A 22367-nucleotide genomic window follows, 5' to 3' on the forward strand; every position below is an offset into this window, starting at 1 on the left:
GGAGGGCGAGGGGAGGGAAGGGGAGGGGATGGGAGGAGAGGAGAGGAGAGGAGAGGAGAGGAGATATATTTTAGCTTATTGCTTATTCTATCTTTTTTCAAGATCTTGTGAAGGTTGAGAATGTAGGTTACACCCTTGTAAGTATCACGCAATCACCTTTTCAAATCGTATTTTCTATTATCATCAATAGATCAATTTTACCACCAGGGTGCCCTCCCACTCTCCCACCCCCCAAAAGGTACTGGCAGTTGACTATTTTCAATAAATTTTACTTCAATATCCATTCTCACCAGAACCTTAAACAACATTATTCATTTATTTTACAAAACTACTTAAAAATTGCCTTCACCTGAAAAATTTTTCTTTGCATTTTCCTGTAAATGAAAATGTTTGTTAAAAATGCATCTATTAAAAGTCCACACAGCACTAAAAAAAAGTTTTCTGTACATTTGTTCCCATATTCACTCTTAAATTAAACAAATAAAATAAGGTAAGACGAAGGAAGGTTGAATACTGTACAGGCTCGCAGCTAACATTTTTCATTATTCTGAATGTTTCACTAAGTTTGGTAACTCTGATACTGGACACCACTTCAATCTTGCTTCCACAGTACAAAAGAAGCTTTCAAAAAAATGCTCACCTTGTCTTGTTGAGCTGTCCAGGTGCATCAATGAAGCATTCACATAACTAACATACGTAATTCATAGCACCAAGCCATTTGACCAGTCAGATAGGTTTCTAGTACCACACATGCACACACACTTCTTTACTGGTGTAACTATGATCCTACAGAGATGTTTTATAAATATGCTGTCTCGACATTAAAAAATAAATGCATCAAGTTTCTTTGTACATTCAAGTCACTTTCTAAGGCAATTGTCTACTGTATGTACTCCCAACTGCTTTGGTATTTTGCTTCAGTTAATCAACAGTGGACATGGGTGTTCAAGCATGTGGACTGGTCATTTCTGGCTGGAGTGAGTGGACTTTCACTGGGAGCATGCCTTAGACCAACAATTCTGCATGTTGAAAGGTTGCAGACTTCTGGATGGGGTGCAGACTAAGTGCATATTTGGCCTATGATTGTTATGGTATGTCAGTATGCAGAGCTCAAATCAAAGTGGAAAACTGCTGATGAGCATTTAGGTTGTACAACCCTTCCTAGCCACATTCTGTTTCTTTTTATTTTACAGCCAACTTAATTCTATAAAAAAAAGGATCCCCTTTGCGATAGCTCAGATTGATACAAATTTAAAGCTTTATTTTCAAGTGAGAGCATAAGCAGAATTCAGTAAGCAATACATCAATTGCCGTGAGACTAATGCAGGTCTAATTATTTATTACTTTCTCCTCCTACTCCTCTCTCTCTTTCTCTCTCTTTGTGTTTCTTTAGAGGGCAAATGCCTCTACCTGGCAGAAGTCAGTTGGGGTTGCTAGTGCATGGTTTCCAAACGTTCAGTGGAGTTGAAACTGGATCTGTATTTTCACAGTAATTTGAACCCTACTATGGGAATACTATTGTTTCCCTTAGCAATCAGCAAAGACTGAAAAATATTAGTGACTTGCATCACCATGACACAGTATAGCATTTGGCAGGTATGTAGTTCAGCAGTTGAAATAGATGGGTTGAATTTTTAGAAAAGGTGTTTTCGAACTGAAGAATTTCTGGAAACAAAGTTGAATCTTGTGGTACATGGTCTCATTCTTACAGTTCAATCTTGCATGCGGGAAAAGATTCATCTTGCATAACAACAGTGCTGCTGCTTGCCAAAACCATGATGTTGAGGTCCTGCTGTTTCTCATGGGTCTCTTGGTACCATTCCCTCATCACTTCTGAGTCATGGGTTGGGATTAAGGTCACCTGCAACACAAAACAGGAATGGACAACAGAAACAGGTGGTAAGAAAAATATCCTTGTAAGAAGCCCTTGCAACAAGTATGTTTCCTTTTTGGAAGGAATAAATACTTGAATAAATGGGTGGATAAAAGGAAATAAATAAACATGTAGGTAAGGTAAAATTTCTGCAAAGAGGTAGTTTATAAAAATAAAACCTTGGTTTTGTAAGGTGTTGAGATGCAGCTTTCCAGAGAAGTAGCAGTCTGTAGTCTGCACTGATAGCTCTTCAGATTATGGCCAAATATTTTGTTTACTTATTGATCATGATGAAAAGGCACATGAAGTTTCCAAGTGTACATGATTACATATAAACCATGAAACATTCACTTTTCTCTCCTACTTACAAACTGCAACGTTTCCAAACTTGGACCATCTATGGTGTAGTAACAAGATGAAACAGCCAAATGACACTGTAAACGAGCTCTCAGCTGGAGGGGGGAACAGGTCAGAAGGGCCAGAAATGGGGGACCACCTGAGTGCGATGCAGCTCTGTGCTTCACTCAAGTGTTCTCTCACATCACCAGTGAAACGAGGCCCCCAGCCTGGGGACCCCATAGCCCAGCAGCCACCATCCACTCCAGAGGCCCTCTGGCTTCCCGTAGTCGCTTCCCAGAGAAGATTAAATTTCCAGGCAAAGGTACTAGTGAAGAGCCTACCTGCATGTTAGTCTCCCATTGCGCCTTGCCCTCCAGCAGGGAGTCCAAAACAGCCCTGCTTGGCTCATCGGCTGCAGAATCGTTCCCACTCACAACATAGTAGGATGACCGCACTCTCTTGAAAAACTCAACATCAACGTTCTTGCTGTTGCTGTGGTTGGGAATGTACACCAAATCCAAATACACTGGAGGTCCTGGAGGCACTGCTGTGGATTTTACCGCCTTAGTATTCCCAGGTCCTTTGGAAATCAAACAACAAAAGAATATATCACAGGTGGGTTAAAATCTTCCATTAGTTAATTACTGTTATAACCGCTGAGGTGAGATGTGTCCAATTACGGCATTACCCTCCTACATCTAATGACATGTTCCAGCTTTGTTGTATCCCAATTGCAATTGTAATGGGAGGAAAAACCTGAATCACTGTAACTACATAATACAGTAGAACCTTACTACCACATAACCAAAAATTCACTGAACCCTTCCCAGTAATATACTACTATTATGCAACAATTACTATGCAGGGCTGCAATTATCGCATTACCATTCAATAAATGGTGGTATTATTTTCTGGTTTAAGAAGTATACCTTTTTGAAAGTCTCAGGTACACACCTATAAAACCTAGGGTCACACAGGGAGCCATGCAGATTTGGAGCAGTCCTGAGATTTGGGGTATCAGCACATAGCAAGACATGGTAGCTGTTGATATGCTGGGTGCCTTACAGGTGCATCAGGAAGATACTACACCTGAGCAGAAATAGGGGCAAAGAGGAACTTGGGAGGACAGAGAAAATTGTAAAGCAATTACTTCAGGGAACTGAGAATAAGTGTTTGTTTGCTTGCTGGATCGTTATTTGCATATACAAATAAGCCACTTATCATAAAAAGTAGGATGCAGCATGTTTTTGCTGCTGTACATAATATAGTACTTCTTCTGAGAAGAGCTTCAGTCAAAAGGAAGTTCAAAGTTTAAAAATACTACCCAAAAAAGGAGCCTTTGCTATGCACTGGATCATAATGTGAACTGAAAATTAGGATTCAACCAGTAATTTAATCCAGATGATCACCATTTATGTTCTAGCAGCCTTCTCATGTTGTTACAAAGAATGACGTTTAGTAAACAATTATCTGAGCAATACACTCTATTTAGGGTCACATACTGTAAGGCCAGGAAAGCCCATTACAGTTCTCTAGCATGTCCTGCCATTCATCAGAGGGCAATATGCCAAATCAGCATCATGATATGATAAGATTTCCTGAATTAGAGAGTTTTTACTATTGATTATGTTACAAAATCTTTTTTCATCATTTATCATAAAAAAATCTGTGATACACCTTTCTGAACTGTGGATACCAACATTGGATAGAATATTAGACATTACATTTTACACTTAGATATTATTATCAAATACAGCCTTGTCTTCTGCTCTAGCGTATACCTGAGAAGTATGCTACAAGGAAGAACATCATATAGAGCTAAAGTGCTGGAGAAACATAAAGCATGAGGAACTACACTGCTGCTTTGAAATGCATCTACTAACAAAGACATGCAAACAATGGTGTGAGAAAGGAACACTGGACCACTTCAAACGGGGAAGCTAAAGACAGTTGAATGCTGATTTGTTTGTACCAAATCATAGGCCTGCTTCTTGTAAAAAAGCTTTCAACAGAACATCAGTCCTGACAACAGCAAAATCAAACTATCCCCCAAACAGTTTCTAACAAGATCTGCTGGAAAAAACAGATTAGCACAATGCCTCCCCAGTAATCTAATTCATATTTTATTACTACTTAGAATACACAACAGTCATCCAAAATGACATTAACTTTCTGTGTGCTTAGTCATCACTGATGGCATAAGACTTTAACCGGATTATGTGATGTACCTGCTTAGTTCACAGAAAGAGCTCTTAGTACTGTTGCAATTTTTTTAAATAGTCCTTTTATAATTAATCCAGCAAAGTAGTAAGAGCATCCAATGGTTGATAGTACCTTTGACTCTCACAGTGTTAAATTGCAGTAATTTATGTTAAAAGAATTGTGCCTACTTGTTTCGTACAATGAATAAAGTGGTTCGCTTTGCTACTGATTTCACTTCACCTACAAAAGTGGTACTTTTAATTCTATTAGTTGGTTAACAGCTTAGACAGCTAGTATTAAGTCCTTTATATTTTATGTACTCTCTGAGCAAACTGACACATCAGGTTTCTCAGATTACAAAAACTAATTTCATACACTTAAATACAGGCTTTTCAAGCTGGATTTATATTTAAAACCTGGACTTTCTTCGGGAATTTGCCACAAACCACATTCTCAGCTGATATAAAGGCAACCTGACTTCACTAAAACAGGAAAATCTTAACACTGGGGAACTGCTATCTGCCTTTACCTGTAGTTGCAGTCTTTGCTGACTTGGATGTTGTTGTATTTGCTGCATTCTTGGTGTCCTTATCTTTCTCTTCTACTCGAGACTTTACTTCTGGAGAAGATATATTTTTCGTTAACTTCTCCACAGACTCCTTCTTTTTCAGAGAAGCTGACTTGGAAATTTTGTCTAAAGACTCTTTTATGGCTGGCTTTGGTGAAGCCACTTGTTTTGATTTACCATCACTTTTTTTAACAGGAGAAGACGACTTGGTCTTAGTACCCTGCTTTTTTGTCTTTGTCTTTTCTTTGAGATCCTTCTTCAAAGGTTTACCCAAATTCTGATCAACAGGAAGAGCCTCTGGATCAACCATGGAAACATCAGGGTGCCTAGGGGAAGGGCTGTGATCCTGCATGGGGACAGGTGGCGGGTCAATGTGTTTGTATGTAATTGTCTTGTCTGTCGGAATGGTTTCTGATTCATCTTCCGAGTCAATGTTAGCATCTGCAGTGATGGAAGGACATTCCTCAGTCTCAGGGGGAACGTCTGAATCAGTCTGAGATGGGGCAGACTCACTCACGGATGTGGGAGGAGTTTCATCACACTGCCGCCCTTGCTGCTTTCCCCCAGAAGGTGGCTGGGCTCCCCCGGATTGAGTTAATAGCTTCTCTTGATCTTGGGACTGTTCTTCATTTGCAAACCACTCAAGGGGGTTTGGGTTGATAAATGAAGGTGAAAGTTCAGTTTTGGGATGTTTATATTCACAAGAGGACACAAGGCATAAGTCAACATCTTGACGGGATTCTGCTAACGATTTTCCTGGAGTAAAATAAGCGCTTGCTTCATAGGAATAGCTAGTGGCTTCAGGTGACCTGGAGGCTCTCCCAGTTGTCTCAAATGAGTAATCTGTGGCTTCGGGTGAACCGGAGGGTTTCCCAGTTGTCTCATAGGAGTAAGCCATGGCATCTGGTGACCTGGTGGTTCTCCCAGTTGTCTCATAGGAGTAGCTAATGCTTTCTGGTGACTTAGTGGTTTTCCCTGTTGTCTCATAGGAGTAATCCATAGTATCAGGAGATCTCGTAGCTTTTGCAATTCTCTCATAGGAATAATCTGAGGTGTCAGGTGATTTGGTGGTTTTCCCAATTATCTCATAGGAATAATCTGTGGCCTCAGGTGATTTTGTGGCTTTCCCTGTTGTCTCATAGGAATAATCTGTGGCCCTTGGTGACTTAGTGGTTTTCCCAGTTGTCTCATAGCAATAATCTGTGGCCCCTGGTGACCTAGTGGTTTTCCCTGTCATATCATAAGAATAATCGGTGGCCTCAGATGACCTCATATTTTTTGCAATCATCTCATAGGAGTAATCTGTGGCCTCAGGTGACCTAGTTGTTTTTCCAATTGTCTCATAGGAATAATCCGTGGTCTGAAGTGATCTAGCAGATTTTCCAGCTGCCTCATAGGAGTAGCTAATATCCTCTGGTGACCTAGTAGTTTTCTCTGTGGCCTCATAGGAATAACTAAGTTCTTCTGGTGACCTGCTGCTTTTCTCCGAATCTTCTTTTTCTGGGCTGAGTAAAGGTTCTGGACTGTGCTTTGTTAGGGGATCCTGGTAACCAAATGCTTTGACAGAGGACACTTGCAGTGACAATGAAGGTGCATGACTAGCTGACACGGCTTCTGTGATTGCAGAAGGTGAATCTGGAAAACTAGGAGAGTACAGAGGGGAAGATTCCCTTGGAGTTAATGGAGATAGGTCAGACTTCGGTGACAGCTTTTCTCCTAGGCTCTGAACCTTTTCTGAGGTAAAAGAAGAATGTAGTGACATATCTCTGGGTGGAACAGCACCTGAAAAAGTTTCCTCTGGCAGTGGTGAAGTGACCTGGGAAGGTGTATGAGCTGATGAAGTTGAGGATGAAGCTTCAATTTGAGAAACTGAAATAATTTCTGAAATATCTTTCTCCTGAGAGTATGATGACTGCTCCACAGGGGAAATCTTCCGTGCAAAAGTAGGCTCCTGTATATCTGAAGGGCTATAATCTACTTCTGTAGGTCCATTTTCTGATATATGGTGTGTACTAGTGCCTACAGTAGGATATTCTGGAGACTGCCTACTAAAGTCCATTGCTAAAGACTGCTCAGGGGACTCCTGACCAAATTCTACAGACATAGTTGACTGCTCAGGAGATCTGTGATCATGCACCAGCATTCTTGATTTTGCAGTTTTAGGTGAGAAGTCTGGTGGAGAAATTGACATGGGTCTTGGGCACTCTTCCTTAGATGGAGACATTTCTGTTTCCTGAAAAGTTGTTGGTGTTTGTACAACTGACACTGAAAGGGAATCATCAACTTCGGTAGAGTGGGGAGATCCAACCTCAGCATGCAAAGAAGGAGACACATCATCGGTAGTTGGTTCTGGAAATGAACTAGTAGCAACAGATGCTGTAGAGACAGAAGCTACTCCTTCTATATGGGAATAGGTGTCTTCTGCTATAACTTCATCAACAGGAGTTGCAGACTTGTCAGAAACAGTGCCTTCAGAAATAGACATTTTGGTATCTTCTTTTAAAGAGCCGAACTGACTGATATCTATTTGAGTAGGTGAGAGATCACCTGCTAACTTCCGCTCATCCAAGGCCAGTGAAGACTGGGAGCTGCTGGGTTCTGTATCTTCCATTTTCCTTTCTAGGCTGAAGCCTTCCTTAATTACCATAAACTCCATGCTTTTTTCTTCTTGTTTTTCTTGGAAAAGGCCCACAGTGCTGGCTTCAGAAGCTGGGCTCATTTGAACAACTGATTTTTCTTTTTCAGGTTTCCCCCCCAAAGCACTTATGTAATCTCTGGTGGGAGACTTTAAATCAGCACTCAAAAATGTATCATAAGTGGTTTCTGAACCTATCAGTGGTGGACTGCGTAGGGGCGAGAGAACCTTTTCAATAGGATATTCTGAATCTGGCACAGGCTCATCCATAGGGCTTATTCTGGGTTTTGCAGACTCATCTTTGACTTCACTGAATTCAAAGCTAACAGGAGCATCTGTTGACTTTTCACTGGTTTCAGAGGGAAGCTGACTGGACTTTTCATCAGTGGGAGACTGATAATAAGGTGTGTGGCCAGCACTACCAGCAGCAGACTGTGAGGGAGATGCTACTTCTAATGTTTTATCTTCAGGGCTTGCACAGTGCTCTTCAGCAACTTCTTGATGTACATCAGGCAATGTAGCAATGATGACAGGCTCAGCTGAGACCTTGATCTCATTGGGAGTGAGCGAAAAATTCACACTACGTTCACTCAGTGGTGTTTTGGCAACAGGTGATGGAGGGGACAAACTGTCAGCTGGACTCTTGGTTGGACTACATTTTCCACCAAGATCTTCTTGATGAGGTTCCTTGATTTCTAATTTAGCAGTGCCTTGGATTTCACTTTCTTTTTGCCGGTATACATCTTGGAACGCAGATTTGCAGAATTTGTCTTCCTCTAATGAAGAAGGAGGTGAGATGGTGGAAGCTGAGGCATTATAGTCTTTACCTTCTGTGGCCTCTGTTTTGGATCCTTCAGATAATCCATTAAAAGCATCTGGAAGTGGAGAAAGTTTAGGTCTGCCAAACTCTTGAGAGTACAGTGATGTCTCATACTTGGTAATGTTCACATACTCTTGAGAGGGTGACTCACTTTCCTCATTGTTAGTTTCATCACTCATGACATCCCGGGGTGTTGACATTTCATCCATTGGGGTTGGTTCACTGGATATTTCAATGGTAGACTGGGTATAACCCGAAGTAGCAGTGAATTCTTCAGGTTGATCTTCTCTATTTTCTTCATCAGAAACAGTGGCTTCACTTTCTGAACCACCAGGTAATGTCTCATCATGGATAGAAGAGGCTGGCTCAACTGCTGGAGACTGAGGCTCTGAGCGTTTTGTTGGTGTAATTATGAGCAGGCCATATTTATCTTCAACTTCACCAGCTTCTGCAGCTTTGTCTACAACAGCCATCACATAATCTTCTTCAGCTTCTATTTTTTCAGTTTCCTCTTCATCTCTGATGTCTTCTGCTTTGTCTTCCTCCTCTTCTTCAGTCTCTTCAGTTTCTGCTTTTTCTATTGCTTCTTCCCTGTCTTCCTCAGCCCGTTCATCTGATGCCTCATAATCTGCCTTTTCAATATATTTTTCATCTTTAATGTTAGCATCTGCTTCAGCCATCATATCTTCTGAACTTTCTTCAATTTTCCTTGCTTCCTCCATATACATTTTTGTGTTGTCCAGTGGTGTCTTTTCTTCTTCATCTTCACCTCGTTCTTCAGCTTCTTCTGTTTCTGCCTTTTCCTCATAATCTCCTGCTTCAGATGATTCTTCTAAGCCAGTTCCCTCATCTTCAAACTTTTCATTGTCGTCAACCCTGTGCTTTTCCACAGGTTCCAATTCTTCAGGTGTCTGTTCACACTCACCCTCAGCCTCTGTGGTAGTTATGCCTTCATCGGAGGACTCGGCAGGTCCTTCATTATCTAATTTTTCTTTTTGTCCTTCGAAGGCCTCTTTTTGTACTGTGCCAGTGAGTTTCAGTTCATCTTCTATAAGTGCAACTTGAGGTTTTGTTTCTTTTATTGTTTCTACTTCTTCAGCTTTTAATTCCTCAAAATCCTTTGTTAAATCCTCTGGTGAAGACATAAGGGATCTCTCACTCCAACGGCTGCAAGGGCAGCTTGTGCTCCACTGACCTTGATCTCCTTCTTCACCGTCTTAACTTTTCCTTTTTCCTTTGGCTTTCCAGCAGGTACTGCTTCTTTTTTAGCAGGTTCCTCCTTCTTTTGTGGTTTAGGCTTTGCTGCTGGCTTTTTGGCTTCAGTCGAAGGAGTAGCTGTCTTCTTTGTTTCTTTAGGAACCTTTTTGATGTCCTTTTTGGCTTCTTTTTCTTCCTTCTTAATTTCCTTCTTCTCTTCTTTTTTAGCTTCTTTTTTAGCTTCCTTTGGTGAAGCTTCTTTCTTTAGTTCCTTCTTTGCTTCCTTCTTCTCTTCCTTTTTCACCTCTTTTTTAACTTCTTTCTTGATCTCTTCTTTTTTGGGTTTTTCTTCTTTTTTGATGGGTGTTTTCTCCTCTTTTTTAGAAACCTCTTTCTTTGGTTTTTCTTTTTCCTCTTTCTTTTCCTCAGGTTTTGCTTTTACTTCCTTTTTCACTGGCTTCTCCTTTGACACTTTTGGTTTTACATCTGTACTTTGTTTTTCAGGGGTTTCAGATTTTAGTAATTGCTCTTCTTTACTTGTTATGTCTTTTTCTGCCACTACAGGTTTGGTCTCCACTTTTGCTGTTTTCTCTTTTTTAACTGGAGCTTTTTCTTTGCTTTCCAACTTCTGAGGCTTTTCCAGTGCTGGACTAGGCTTCACAGGCTCCGGTGTTTCTTCTTTAGATTCTTTTCTGACAGGCTTGCTTGGTGGTGTCTTTGCAGCAGGCTTGAGACTCTCCTTACTGTCTGTTCGTTGTTTTAACTTTGCTTGTTTCACAGCCGGACTAGCAATGTTCCCAGTTAGGTCTTTTTGTGTAACCATTGGTTGTTTAAGGAAGTCTAAGTGTTTGAGTTTTTCTAGTCCTTCTAGAATATTATATTGGGTGCTATTTCCAGGAAACAGAACCCGGATTATTTTTTCTGCGGGGTTAGCTGGATGCCACACAATCAGGGATGAGACAGAGGTGAAGTAAGATAATGGAATGTCTAGTTCTTGGCCATTTGATAGCAGGAATTCAACTTTATCTTTGTTGCTGCCACTCCACTGCTGCATAAAATATTGCATCTCTTTGCTATTTTTGACAGGATTGAGCACATACATCTCAAGTTTGCCAACTCCCATTTTCTGAAATAAAATGATGGGGTCAATGGTATTTCCCACATTTCTGAAAAGAGGTTCTGGTTTCATAGACAGTTTATTTAAATACTGGAGAGTAAAACAAGCTTCTTCTACACTCCTTTTTACCCTAAAGCTAGGATCCAGGTTCTTCAGGTTCTCAGGTACATTAAGGAATACAACTCCTAAATCAGGTGAGATCAGATTTTTCATCCAGTCACTGTTGGTAGTAGACCCTTGAGACTGTTCCTCTTCTAGTTCAGCTATTTTTCGCTGAAGCATGCTATTGATTCCTGGCAGGTTATCGTCTCCGATGTGAGTGAGTAGAATGGAATCTACCCTGTCCAAGTGCCGGATAAGTTTCCAAAAGCAAGATTTTCTTTCGGATCCTCCATTGATAAGCATGTTGAATCCATTCACTGCAAATAATGCAGAGTCCCCTCTTCCACCTGGGAAAATATAACAGCAGGGTTTGGAGAGTTTCAAGAAACCTCCTGAAGTTGGAGGTTCCAAAATGTCGAAGGGTGATGGCACTTCCACTGATTCTGACAGATACTCTGTGAATTCAGAGAGTCCTTCCATTTTGGGCAATATGGAAGCTGAGTTGAGTTTAATGTTAATAAAGTCTTGAAGGTTGTGTTTGTCAAGGTTGGAATTTTTCCAGTCTCCTTCCTCAGGGCAGAAAAGAGTTAAGCTGGCTTTGTTGGCAGGGTGTGTGGTGCTCAATAATTCACCAATCTAGGGTTGTAAAGCAAAAACACAAGAAGATGCACGTAAATTCATTTTTTAATGACAAATAATGTCAGAACATAATATTTCCTGATCAGACAGATAAAAACTTTTTTATTCACTCCTGCACTGGTGAGTACCTGTCCTAGAAGCTAAAGGAACCTGTTATCACAATTAGTTTACTACTGTATTTTTTTAATCACAAAGAAGGACATTATTCCTTGTCCCTATTGCCCAGAGGATGACAGCACCTCAAGGTTCCCCCTTCCCGCCTCCACCTTTTAGAGGAGGATGGTACAAGCTTTTATATTGAGAGGGTATGAGGACCATGCGGGTAACGCTGCCAGAGCTGCCACTATATCTACCATTGTCTCATGAGTCTCCCTGCTGCTCCAGTCCATCCAGAAGAGCCAGCCAAATATCTAAGGGACCAAGCACATTCTCTTTAACAGGCAGAGAGTAACTGCAATCCAGAGGAGGTCAGCATCCTCCCAAGGGCAGTCACCTTCCTCACCCCTTCTCTGATAGGATATATTCCACCATACCACCATTATTGCTGTTCTTTCTGCAGGCTGGCTCCTGAAAAGCCAGCACCGCTCCCAGATTAGCATGGCTGACTGTAGCAGAGTTTTCAGAACACTAAGAAATGAGTTATTGCTTCAGAAATGCAAACAGATACAAGTTTTGTATTTCTGAGATTATGAGGTACAGGGCTAAAGAAAGAGGCAGGAAAAAAGTGTTAGGGTTAAAAATGCTCGTCATTATTTTGATTTTAAACTCATGAACCACAAAAGTTGAAATTTAGAATAACTCCATTCATTTTGACAGTATTTGATAACATGCTAGTACCAAAACCAGCTGCTGAAATAAAGGCACAGAAAACAAGTTGTTCTATGTCATTGTATGAAGAACTGTTGTTCTGTTCCAGTCTGAACTAAAAAATAGTCTTTCATGGTCCGAGATTCATAGACAAACTAACATGAAACTGTATGACATATTTTACACATTCTCCCAGTTCCACAGATACTTTCACTCGATTTTTTTTTGTTTTTACTGACAATTAAGTTAAATGTAACCCATTTCTGTTGTACTTGCTCTAAACAAAGAGACCACCAAATTATGTAAACAACTTCTTTAAAGAAGTAATTCAGACATAAAATGTCAGTGCAAAATATGCCAGCACAGCATCATGCAAAATACCACAACCTTCTTTGCAGAGACTCAATTATCAGTTCAAGCTGTAAGAACGGTTTTCATAAAGATGATATAGATTACGCTACAGCTGAATAATTTGAAAGTCTTGGACCACAAGCTGAATCAGCAGAAGAAATGAATATATAAGAAATTAATGATGTTTGATTGCAGTAGATCTCTTTGGGCCTCTGTGTGTGTATGTCTCACTTCCTTTCTTTGTGTTGCATAATTTATTTTCAGCATTTACCAAAAATAAAACTCAACAAAGATGCAGTTGCTGTTATCCAAACAAAAATAGTCCAACCAATACCTAAATAAAGCAGAAAATAAATGTTTTCTATCCTCCTTTTTCGGCCTTACTTAGTATCCACACCATTTCACAGGAGTATAAATAAATCTCACCTATATGTCAGACATGGCTTTGTCTGAAAAGGAGCAAAGAAAAAAACAAAGCAAAACAAAATAAAAAGAGAAAAGGATGAAAATGATAAAAGATAAAGAAAATAGGAGAAACATTCCTGTTTTGTATGGCAGAAATAAGAAGAGAAGGGCAGCACAGACCGCAGCTCTGAGATGGATTTAGTATCTCAAGCATACTCCTTATGCTGTGTCTCTGGTCAGGGTTCAAAATACATTATAAGGGAGAAACAAAAGTAATAAAAGATGACTTCCTCTGCATGAATAAATCAAGTCTGTTGCACACATAAGGAGATAAATTGAGTACAGACTGTTTCTCATGTAGGGACAATTTTCTGGCTAGATGAAACAATCAGATGGCAATACACTGGGCTAATAAATATATACTAGGCCAAGGTTTGGGGTTAGTCCTTTCCAGTTTATATTATATCATATTTGGGTTTCTGCTTCAAATTCTGACTTTCTTTGCTCCTAAATGTTGGCACGCATAATGCAGACAGTGTTAAGCCACCGGTAGCACAGGCCAATGAAAAGCTGGAGAACACTTATTCCGACATATATCATATCTGTTAGGAATAATAGCAAGTTCAGAAATGCCCCAGAAAAGGCCTCAATGGATTTGCATTTCAAATGGTGACATCAAGGATATCAACAGTTCCACTGCTTACGCTATTTGATAACACAGAGATGTAACTGCTTCTTCTCTTCTCTGGATCCAAAGTCACTCTGGGAGAAAACAAATGTATCTGTGAACCTGATCATCTTTTCAAGCACTGAGAGATATCTGTTGAGGAACTCTCAAGTTTTAAACTTGTCACAGCTTGTGAAGGCAAACAGCAAGTTGGCTGCTCAGAGAGGACACAAGATTGTTTGCTATTCTGGACCACAAAGGTAAAAAGAAAGTTTTTCCTCTGATAGCTGTTGTTGCAGAGACACTGGAATGGGACATCTTCTATATTCTGGCACAGGAGAGGTTGAATACACCACTTTTAGGCATTGCCTGCAGGGAGTTCTGCAGGCTACAGATGCATTTCTAGATTAGGCTTCCTAAGAGTATCCCCCTGCCCCCTCAAAGGGTATTTACTTATTTGTAAGCACATCCCATGACCACAGGTTTGGTACAGTGAAGTAAAAAAGCGCAGAGACCAGAAACACCGCCTGTACACAGTACTCATCAAGCCTTACATGCTGACGGAATCACAGAATCACTTAGGTTGGAAAAGATCCTTACGATCATTGAGTCCAACCATAAACCTAACACTGCCAAGTCCACCAGGGTCAGGACAGCACAGGAATTCTTTCTTCTGATCACAGGAATTCTTTCTTCTCATCACCACTTAGAAAAGCACTAACCACTTTTTTCCTAGCCCTTTTTTCTAACCTTTTTTCCAACTTGTAGACCACCTAAAGATTTCCCGGAAATGGGACCCCTTAAAAAACGTCTCATGCACAGACTGCAGTATGGCAAATGTGATCTTCCTTTGCTTTTGTGAAATCTTGTAGAAGCAGTGAAAGCCTGAGGCTTCAGAAACAAGACGCTGGAAGCCAACACTTTCAAAGCACCGTGCCGGCTGGCTGTTGAGTTTGCTGCCAGCCGCAGGGACGAGCCAAGTCAGCCTTACTCATAGCCCACGGGAGTACGCCCTACACGCCCACCACTGCTGCAATGCCTCGGCGGCTGTAACTCATGGCCAACCACCACCCCTCTGCTTTCCAGCCAACGATTTCGCTTCCTAACAGTAACAGTAGGATTTGCCCCTGGTTTCGCATGTAGTCATAAAGTAATTATGTGTCGCTAATTAGCCAGAAATGCAAGGAGCTCGGGTTTGCAATTTCATAAAAAAGTAACTCTGTGAACTGCGAGTGAGTTTTAGGCATCACGTATGTTTCAGAGAGCAGGAATCCAGCTCTTTCCCCAACCTTACAACCACAGGCTGAACAAAGAGGCTTTGAGAATAGGATCAAATGAATACAATAAGGTCATGCCAGACCTCACGCAAACTTTGCCTTTTCAGTGCTGAACTTTCAAATCTCAGTCCACTGACATGCTCCTAATTAATTTTGGAAGCTCAACTCCTAGGGATGCAGCCGTATAGTTTATTTAAATATATACTTTACACAGCAGCCAAATTAAGTGTGACAACTTGTTTACTATGGGTTCCTGCCCTATGGGAGCTTTCAGACACAGTACATTAAGCAAGACAGCAAAATAACAAGTCACGAAACAAAAGGCATTAAATACTAGTATACGTCATACTTATCTTTTTGGTATGCAGAAATCATAGATTTTACAGATTACACTGGCCAAATTGTAAACTCTACTATAAAGAAGCCAAGCAAGGAGGTGGTGCAAAAAACTACAGCTATTCCAGCAGACAGCCTCTGTCTTATTTAATGTCACTTATTACTTAGCTGATACCAGGCAAGAACCTGGTGTCAAGATCAATTTCACTGTTTTGTATGTGCACCTTAGATAAACAACCTGTATATTTTAAACACGACAGTATCTCCTTCCATTGTCAAAAGCTTCCTTGATTTTCTGTTTCTGGAATTTACAATTTAATTCCCCAAATTAAAACATAATTCTTTTGTTAAGCAATTTACATCAGATCTAAAGTAAATTAAATAAATGTTCTGACAGAAAGCCTATAATGAAGAGTAAAGAGCATAAGCATCAGGCTACTGATGCTAACTCTAACAACATAGAGGGACATTTTTAGTCCTCTAGAAAGCTCTGCCATCACATGACAATGTATGGAAGACAGTTTTCTGAACAAACCTCTTGATCCGTGAAGATCTCAATGAAGTTCTGGAAGGAGAAGGACCCTGACTGAAGAATGAGTTCTCCTGTGTTTTCAAAGCACTGTCCAGTTAGTACAAGGAGCTTGTGTCTTGCAGCATCTGTGATCATCAAGCGTACCTAAAGTGAAGGAGAGGAAAACATCAATAATGGGAGTTACCATGTGTTTCTAAATTCTGCTGAGAATGTACGGGTTATCTCTTTTAATGTAAAACATATTTTGCACCAGAGTCTCCCAGGACTGTGGAAACATTACCAAGTTATAGCGCTGTTTACAGAAGACAATGAGAAAGGTGCAAAAGGGAAAAAAGGATGGAGAAGAAGCAAGAAGAGAGGTCTGATGAATAAGTCAAACTAATGACATGGAAAAAAGACCAAGGAGCAGAACAGAATAAAATTTGAATGAAAAAATAGTATTTTCAGTGAACGAGCATATACATTGTATAACTCTTGGTGAATTTTAATAGCACTGTATCAGGACAATCTTGATGAGCTGTGTCCCATGTGCTAATGAGGGACAACTGCACGTGCCAGACTGTTTTTGGAAGGCTGCTCTTCTTTTCCCAGGGTACGGCACTACTTGCCATTCACTTGCAAAAACGTCACTGAAAAGTAGCCGTCACAAATCACATATAAAAGTGTCATATTTAGATTGTCATTCCATTGTAACCTGAATCATCTAGAAACTTAAGAGATGATTCTGCTTCACCATAATCATAAAATTCAACTCCAAGCACTCAGTTACAGTCACATGCACCATTCAAATCTCATGAGGTCACTAACTATGGACACTGTAAGTTTCTACTGTGTGAGAGCCCAACACCTTTTTCAATATACAGTAGTAAATTAAGTGGATGCTGGATAGCATAAATGAGCTTGCTACTGAGAAATAACCTTCTTCTGCATTTTGAAATAACTCTTAACTACTTTAAAGTAGAAGCTTGTTACTTTACTTGACCCTCACTAGAGCCACTAATAATTGCTGTTTCTCTCCCCAGGGGGAGATTTACTTGCATGCTAAGAGAAATCCATATATTCAGTATACCTCTGTTGGCTGGATTCAACTTAAATTTAAGAACAAAACTAAACAAAACCTTTGTAAGATTCTGTACTGTTGAGTAATTTTTTTGCAAATACTTCAAAAGTTTGTCCAACACGAAAAAATCCATTCAGCCTAAGGTAAGGTATGAATTTCAAGTGTGCTAATTCCTCTGTTTAAGGAGGAATTAAGTTAAACCAGCATAGTGATTCCAGAACAAGGCTATCCATGTATTAAACTAAATGAGCAGAGTCCGTCTGGAACAACTCCACATGACATTGCATCCAAGCTCCATCTCCATGGAGATGACATAATCACCTCAGCTCTCCTAGCAAGCTATTCCTTCAATTTTTTATATTGATGGTTAAGCAATCAGTTGTTCTAAATAACTCCTGCTCACGCCAAGGAGGCCGAGCCCGGAAGGCTCGACCTGAATCTCTTCTGAACAACTTGCGTTTTCAGTGCAAGTAGAAAAGAAGTAGTGAAGAGTATGCATGTGAAACAAGATCCCAACTCTACCACATTTTCATCGTTATTTTATTAAATAAGTGACCCTGATGCTGAGCTGCAGAAAGTTCTCTTAAATAAACACAGGGCTAATGACAGTCTGTCACCAATTGCACTAAATAGTTATAAATTCAGCAATATCCTTGCTGAATCAAGTGTCACTATTTCTATTTGAGACAAAAATATAGATAAGTGCAGCCGCTCTCTGATGTGTGTCGCTCAAATCTTGCCTGTTTTAGCTGTATTTGAGCTATAAAAGGACTGGCTTCCTCTTCTGTGTTTTCTCTCTTTCCTGGCAGCAGTGCTGGGCAGTCTCCCAACTTATGTGTAAACTCACCCAGTTTCACAACAGCAAAATTATTTCCTGACTTGTGAATCACTGATATGCGGGTGTCATATAATTTGCCTTCAACCTATTTTATTAATTGGTCATGAAATAGGTTCTGCAGAGCTAGCAAACTAGGGCAAGAAAAAAGTAAATAAATGCTTGCAGATTACAGAGCGTAATGTATGATACAGGTGAAAGACTTTAGAGAGACACATAAATTCTGTGTCTGGGTATAATCATGGCTTCCTGAAGGACTACCAATCTCCTGAATTCCAGACCGCTCCATTTCAGAAGAAATACTGCAAGGTGATGATTCTGTTCAGCTTTACCATTTGCTGAAGTCCCAAACTGCTTGAATGAAGCAAACAGCAAGATGTAGCCTCAGTCAAAATGGAGGCAAAGATGGAGTGTAAAGAGAGTCGGGAGCATCAACAGATCAGCAGTTTCCCAGACTTTCTGTGCAGTTGCAGAGTGTTAAAGCAACAGAGCGGGGTCTTCTTAAGAAGGAAGTAACCATTGATGGGGGTTTCAGAAACTTGTTTTCTTTGGGAAACTACAAGCCCTCTCCCTTTGGGGCTCTCTCTTTTGGGAGATACTTTGGCATTTGACAGAATGCGACAGGAGCTTTGGACAGAAACATGCTCGGACTACCACCAGCATGACTATTACCAGCCAGATTAGCAGGATTTTTTTTTTAATATAATTTTCCTTGGTTTTTCCTGAATGGATAGGTTCAAGTTCCTCTTCTGGTGAAGTAAGAACTCCATGCTGTATCACTGTCTCCCCAGATGTAACCGGGAAATCTCTTGGTATATGAAACTAAGTTTTCTATTTGCCATGATGAACCGAGCATGTCTATTCCAACCTCCAATTTAATTCTGCTGCCTCTTATTGTCTTTTTCTGGCTTGTGTCCAGTCAGAGTCTTACTTGGTCAGCCAAAGTAAATCTCAGCTTGTAACTTCTGGCTGTGACCAGTCTGGCAAGATGAAAGTGAAGAAAAGATTGCCTCCCTCAATCTAGTGAGAGGAAATTAACAGTGACCTAGCCAAACATCCTCCAGATCCAATGGAGTAAAGCCAGGGTTCAGAAGCCATTAATGGGCCTCAGACTGTGTTCTTCCATGTGATCATCCATCAAAGGTACGATAAGCAACAGTGAAAGAAACGGCATTTCCCTACCTTTGGCAGTTCCTTCGGCTCTCCCCGCCTCCACACGCATGCACTTTATAGATTTTTACTCTGAATGTGTGATTGTATCAAGAGCTGCTATCCAGCTGACCCCCTTGTTCCTAACCAAGTAGCTCCAATGCCCTGTAGGAGACTTTCAGCTATAGTTTTTTAGTGAATGACCTAAGGTGACTTAACTAAGTGAATTAACTAAGGTGACTTACTTATTTAAACTTTTACAATTTCAGGAATTTAATTTGTTTTGGAGTCCTTCCTCCTGTGTGTGTTTACTATGACTTATTTTTCACTAGGTACCAGAAGCAGAGCTGCTTCATTTCCCAACAGAAATGGTACTACGTCAATGCTTCCCAGCACTTGCTGCAATTATCCCTATTTTTTCAACCTTCAGTCTCACTAGCTAAATTTGTCAATTCTTTCTTGGAGCTACATGCTCAGTTCTTTGACTCTACTCTAGCAAGATCATAAGGAATTGGCAGTCCTCTTCTGGGGCACTCTCCAGAGTCTATTGATCATGTCATATGCTTTTTGAAGGACAGATAGATCAACCTGAAGTCACCACCATATAGCTGTTAATTCTTCTCAAAGACCTAAATTTGTCTCAGGGCACCTTCAGGCACTTTTTTTCATGTATAAAATAGGCATCCAGAGCTACCAAACAATGGAGAAGCAGAAGAAAAGCAGATGTAGTTTCACCACAGCTGTCTCTACTTCATCAAGAAGGGAATTTGGTGCGTTATGAGAAAAGGAGTGCTGGGATCAGAGGTATGTTTCCGTTGTATGCCTCTGATGTTTTGTCAGGAGTCTGGAAAACCAAGGCAAAAATCAAGGGATGGCTGATGTTTTTCATAATATTTTCTCCTAACCTGTCCTTTCATCCATGGTTAGGACCTGCTCTGAGTCTGCTAAGACTCTGAAAGACACTGTTGGGGTTTGTCAGTCACTAAACTGTAAGGCAGTAACTGATACTCAAGAATCATCTCAACTACATCACTTCACTGCTCTCATCCTGTCCACTTAATGGAGCTTTTATGACACATCCAGTGAAGTATTTTTGGCTTACCTCAGTACTAACTGCTTCATCTGAGGGATTGATCAGGACCACAGTTTCTAAGACATCACTTCTGTGGTGAAGAATCTTCTGACCTGCAAGCATGGAGAGAAAAAAAAAAAAAAAAAAAAAAAAATTAAATTCAACCAGCATGCTTATAAAAAGAAGTTCCCATTTTGCATGTCCCACTGTGCGACAGCTTTCTGGTCAGCCAGAGCATCACACACCTGCCACAGCAACTGCTGTACTGCTCATCTCTTCAGAAACAGCCATGGCATGTGGTCCTGTGGGCCAGAAATACTGCTCTGGAAAATTCCACATAATGAAAACAAACTGGCAACAGCACCAGGTCCTGTCCCTTCCCCCTGTCCAGAGGAGTCCCTGTAACTCACCTTGGTCTCACAGAACTGGTGCGGAACAGGGACTGGAGTAACTGTCACCAGCTGAGCGTCTGGCCCTTTATTTTCATGGAGATAACCACACCACAGATACAGCTGAGATTACACAGTCCTGTAACATGCCCAGGTGGTTTTACATTAGCTTTTCCAGGAACTATTAGTGGCTTAGCTGTACCACCAGGCAAGTCAGCTTGGGCTGCAAACTTCCCCTGCAAGAAGCAAAGTGAATACTCGGGCCATATGCCGCTGCTGCCCACCACGGCTAACGAGCACAATTTGTGAGACAAGCAAAGGAGTCCAGGGGTCTCCCCGCTGCCCACCACCACCAGAAGCACCACCTCACACCACACTCGTGTGCTCCATTGTCGCGCATTGGGGGAGCACTCTTGAGCCCGGCAGCACCCAGGTCCCTGGCTGCACCAGACAAACCAGGTGAAAGCTGGGACCCACCCTGCCAAAACTCCCCTTTTTGGCAACAACTCCCAATGCTGATCACCATTAGCCTTCTGCTAATGGTGATCAACATCGGGACACTGTGAGAAACTCCCTACAGGGACGGTCAGACACTTGCTGTGCTGCCCTGCTTCATCGTCCTCTGGCTTACAAAACCGTAGCAGGCAATGTTGGGCAACATGAGTGAACAGGCGTACAAATAACAGCGAGCTCCTGAATGAGTAATGTCTGGGCAAGTTTGGAGCAGCCCGGCAGCCCACTGGCTTTCGTACTTGGTAGTTAGTCTGTCTCTTTATTTAATAGTGATATTCATCTGACTGGGAGTGGGTGCCAGAAAAACACAACAGGACTCTTGACATTTTATTTTCTTTCTTATGTTAATTGGCAAGTTCTTATCAGGGTCTCTTTTTGTGAGAACTGCAGTGAGATTAATTAGCAGCCGTATTGTCATTCAGAAATCCAGACTGGTAATTAGTCCAAAAAACCAGAAGAGCTGTCTCTTCTGAGCAAACTGCTCAGCGCAGTTTTAATCAATTAAAATAATTAATTGTGCTTAAAAGGAAGTATGAGGAACACAGAACAAGTCACCTATTTGCCAATGGAGAAAAACCGCCCTGTAAAGAGAAGTAAAATAACGAGGCCGAGAATAGTCATGCTTGAAAGGAGCTCTGCGTTCCTGAGAGCCCCGGGCGGCCTGGGGGCAGCCTGGGGTGGTGGGCAGGCAGCCTTTCCCACAGCCCCCCTCGGGGCAGGAGGAGGTCTCCCCTCTGGGCAACCGGCCCTCCCTGCACCAGGGATGCCCTCCTCCTCCTCGCCCACCGAGCTCACAATGCACTGCATCTTCTGCTGCTGCTCTGGGGAAGCTCTGTATTCACAAGCCTAAGAGCTTACTACCAAATGATAGACAGTGAAGGAGCAGGGAGGGGAAAAAATAATGTTCTCAAGTAAAAATGTGAGATGGGGTTGCAGTTTATTCTCCTGTGCATGACAGTGCCTAGAGTCCTGTGGATAATAATCTAGTTTGTTTGAAGAAACCTAGTTTTCTTAACATGCATTCTTTTTGCTATACTTCTTGAAAGACAGGGACAGACTGTGTATTACGGAAGGGGAGGAGGTCTCCCTCTGCAGCATCCAGTTCTGGCATCACTGTTTGTAATTCAATTTATTTTTATAGCTCTGCTTCCTTGCCTAACAGGGATGCATGTATAAGGCTACATTCAATAAAACATCCAGATCGCTCTGTTACCGCAGACTCCTTCAGAAGATGCTCTGTGATCTGATATTTTAGTTAGTCTGCAGACTTCCCTCAAATGAAGAGATTAGGCAGATTTTATTGAATCTAGTTGTAATTGTTGGTAAGGAAACAAAAGACATTGTCACCCTTAAGCTTCCACAGAAATTTCTCACTTAATAGTTGGTGACACAGAGCACAAACTTTGCTTCAGGCCAGACTAAGCCTCATATACAATTAGACATTAACACATTAAGCACAGGTAGAAAAGATATGCAATTACC

The 22367-nt window shown here is 41.1% G+C and overlaps 1 protein-coding gene across 1 annotated transcript in view; it reads right to left on the reverse strand.

Moving 5' to 3' along the window:
* Nucleotides 1-1191: 1191 nt before the first annotated feature.
* Nucleotides 1192-22367, reverse strand: part of MAP1B (microtubule-associated protein 1B) — a 64268-nt gene continuing 43092 nt past the window's right edge. Inside the window, 7 exon segments of the mRNA XM_009884271.1 lie at nt 1192-1861; nt 2554-2792; nt 4944-6301; nt 6404-9596; nt 9599-11489; nt 15871-16011; nt 20014-20096. Of these exon segments, the coding sequence (XP_009882573.1) occupies nt 1706-1861; nt 2554-2792; nt 4944-6301; nt 6404-9596; nt 9599-11489; nt 15871-16002 (6969 nt within the window). The 5' untranslated portion in view covers nt 16003-16011; nt 20014-20096 and the 3' untranslated portion in view covers nt 1192-1705.

The sequence above is a fragment of the Charadrius vociferus genome, unplaced genomic scaffold, assembly GCF_000708025.1.
Source record: "Charadrius vociferus isolate BGI_N301 unplaced genomic scaffold, ASM70802v2 scaffold183, whole genome shotgun sequence".
Classification (NCBI taxonomy): Eukaryota; Metazoa; Chordata; class Aves; order Charadriiformes; family Charadriidae; genus Charadrius; species Charadrius vociferus.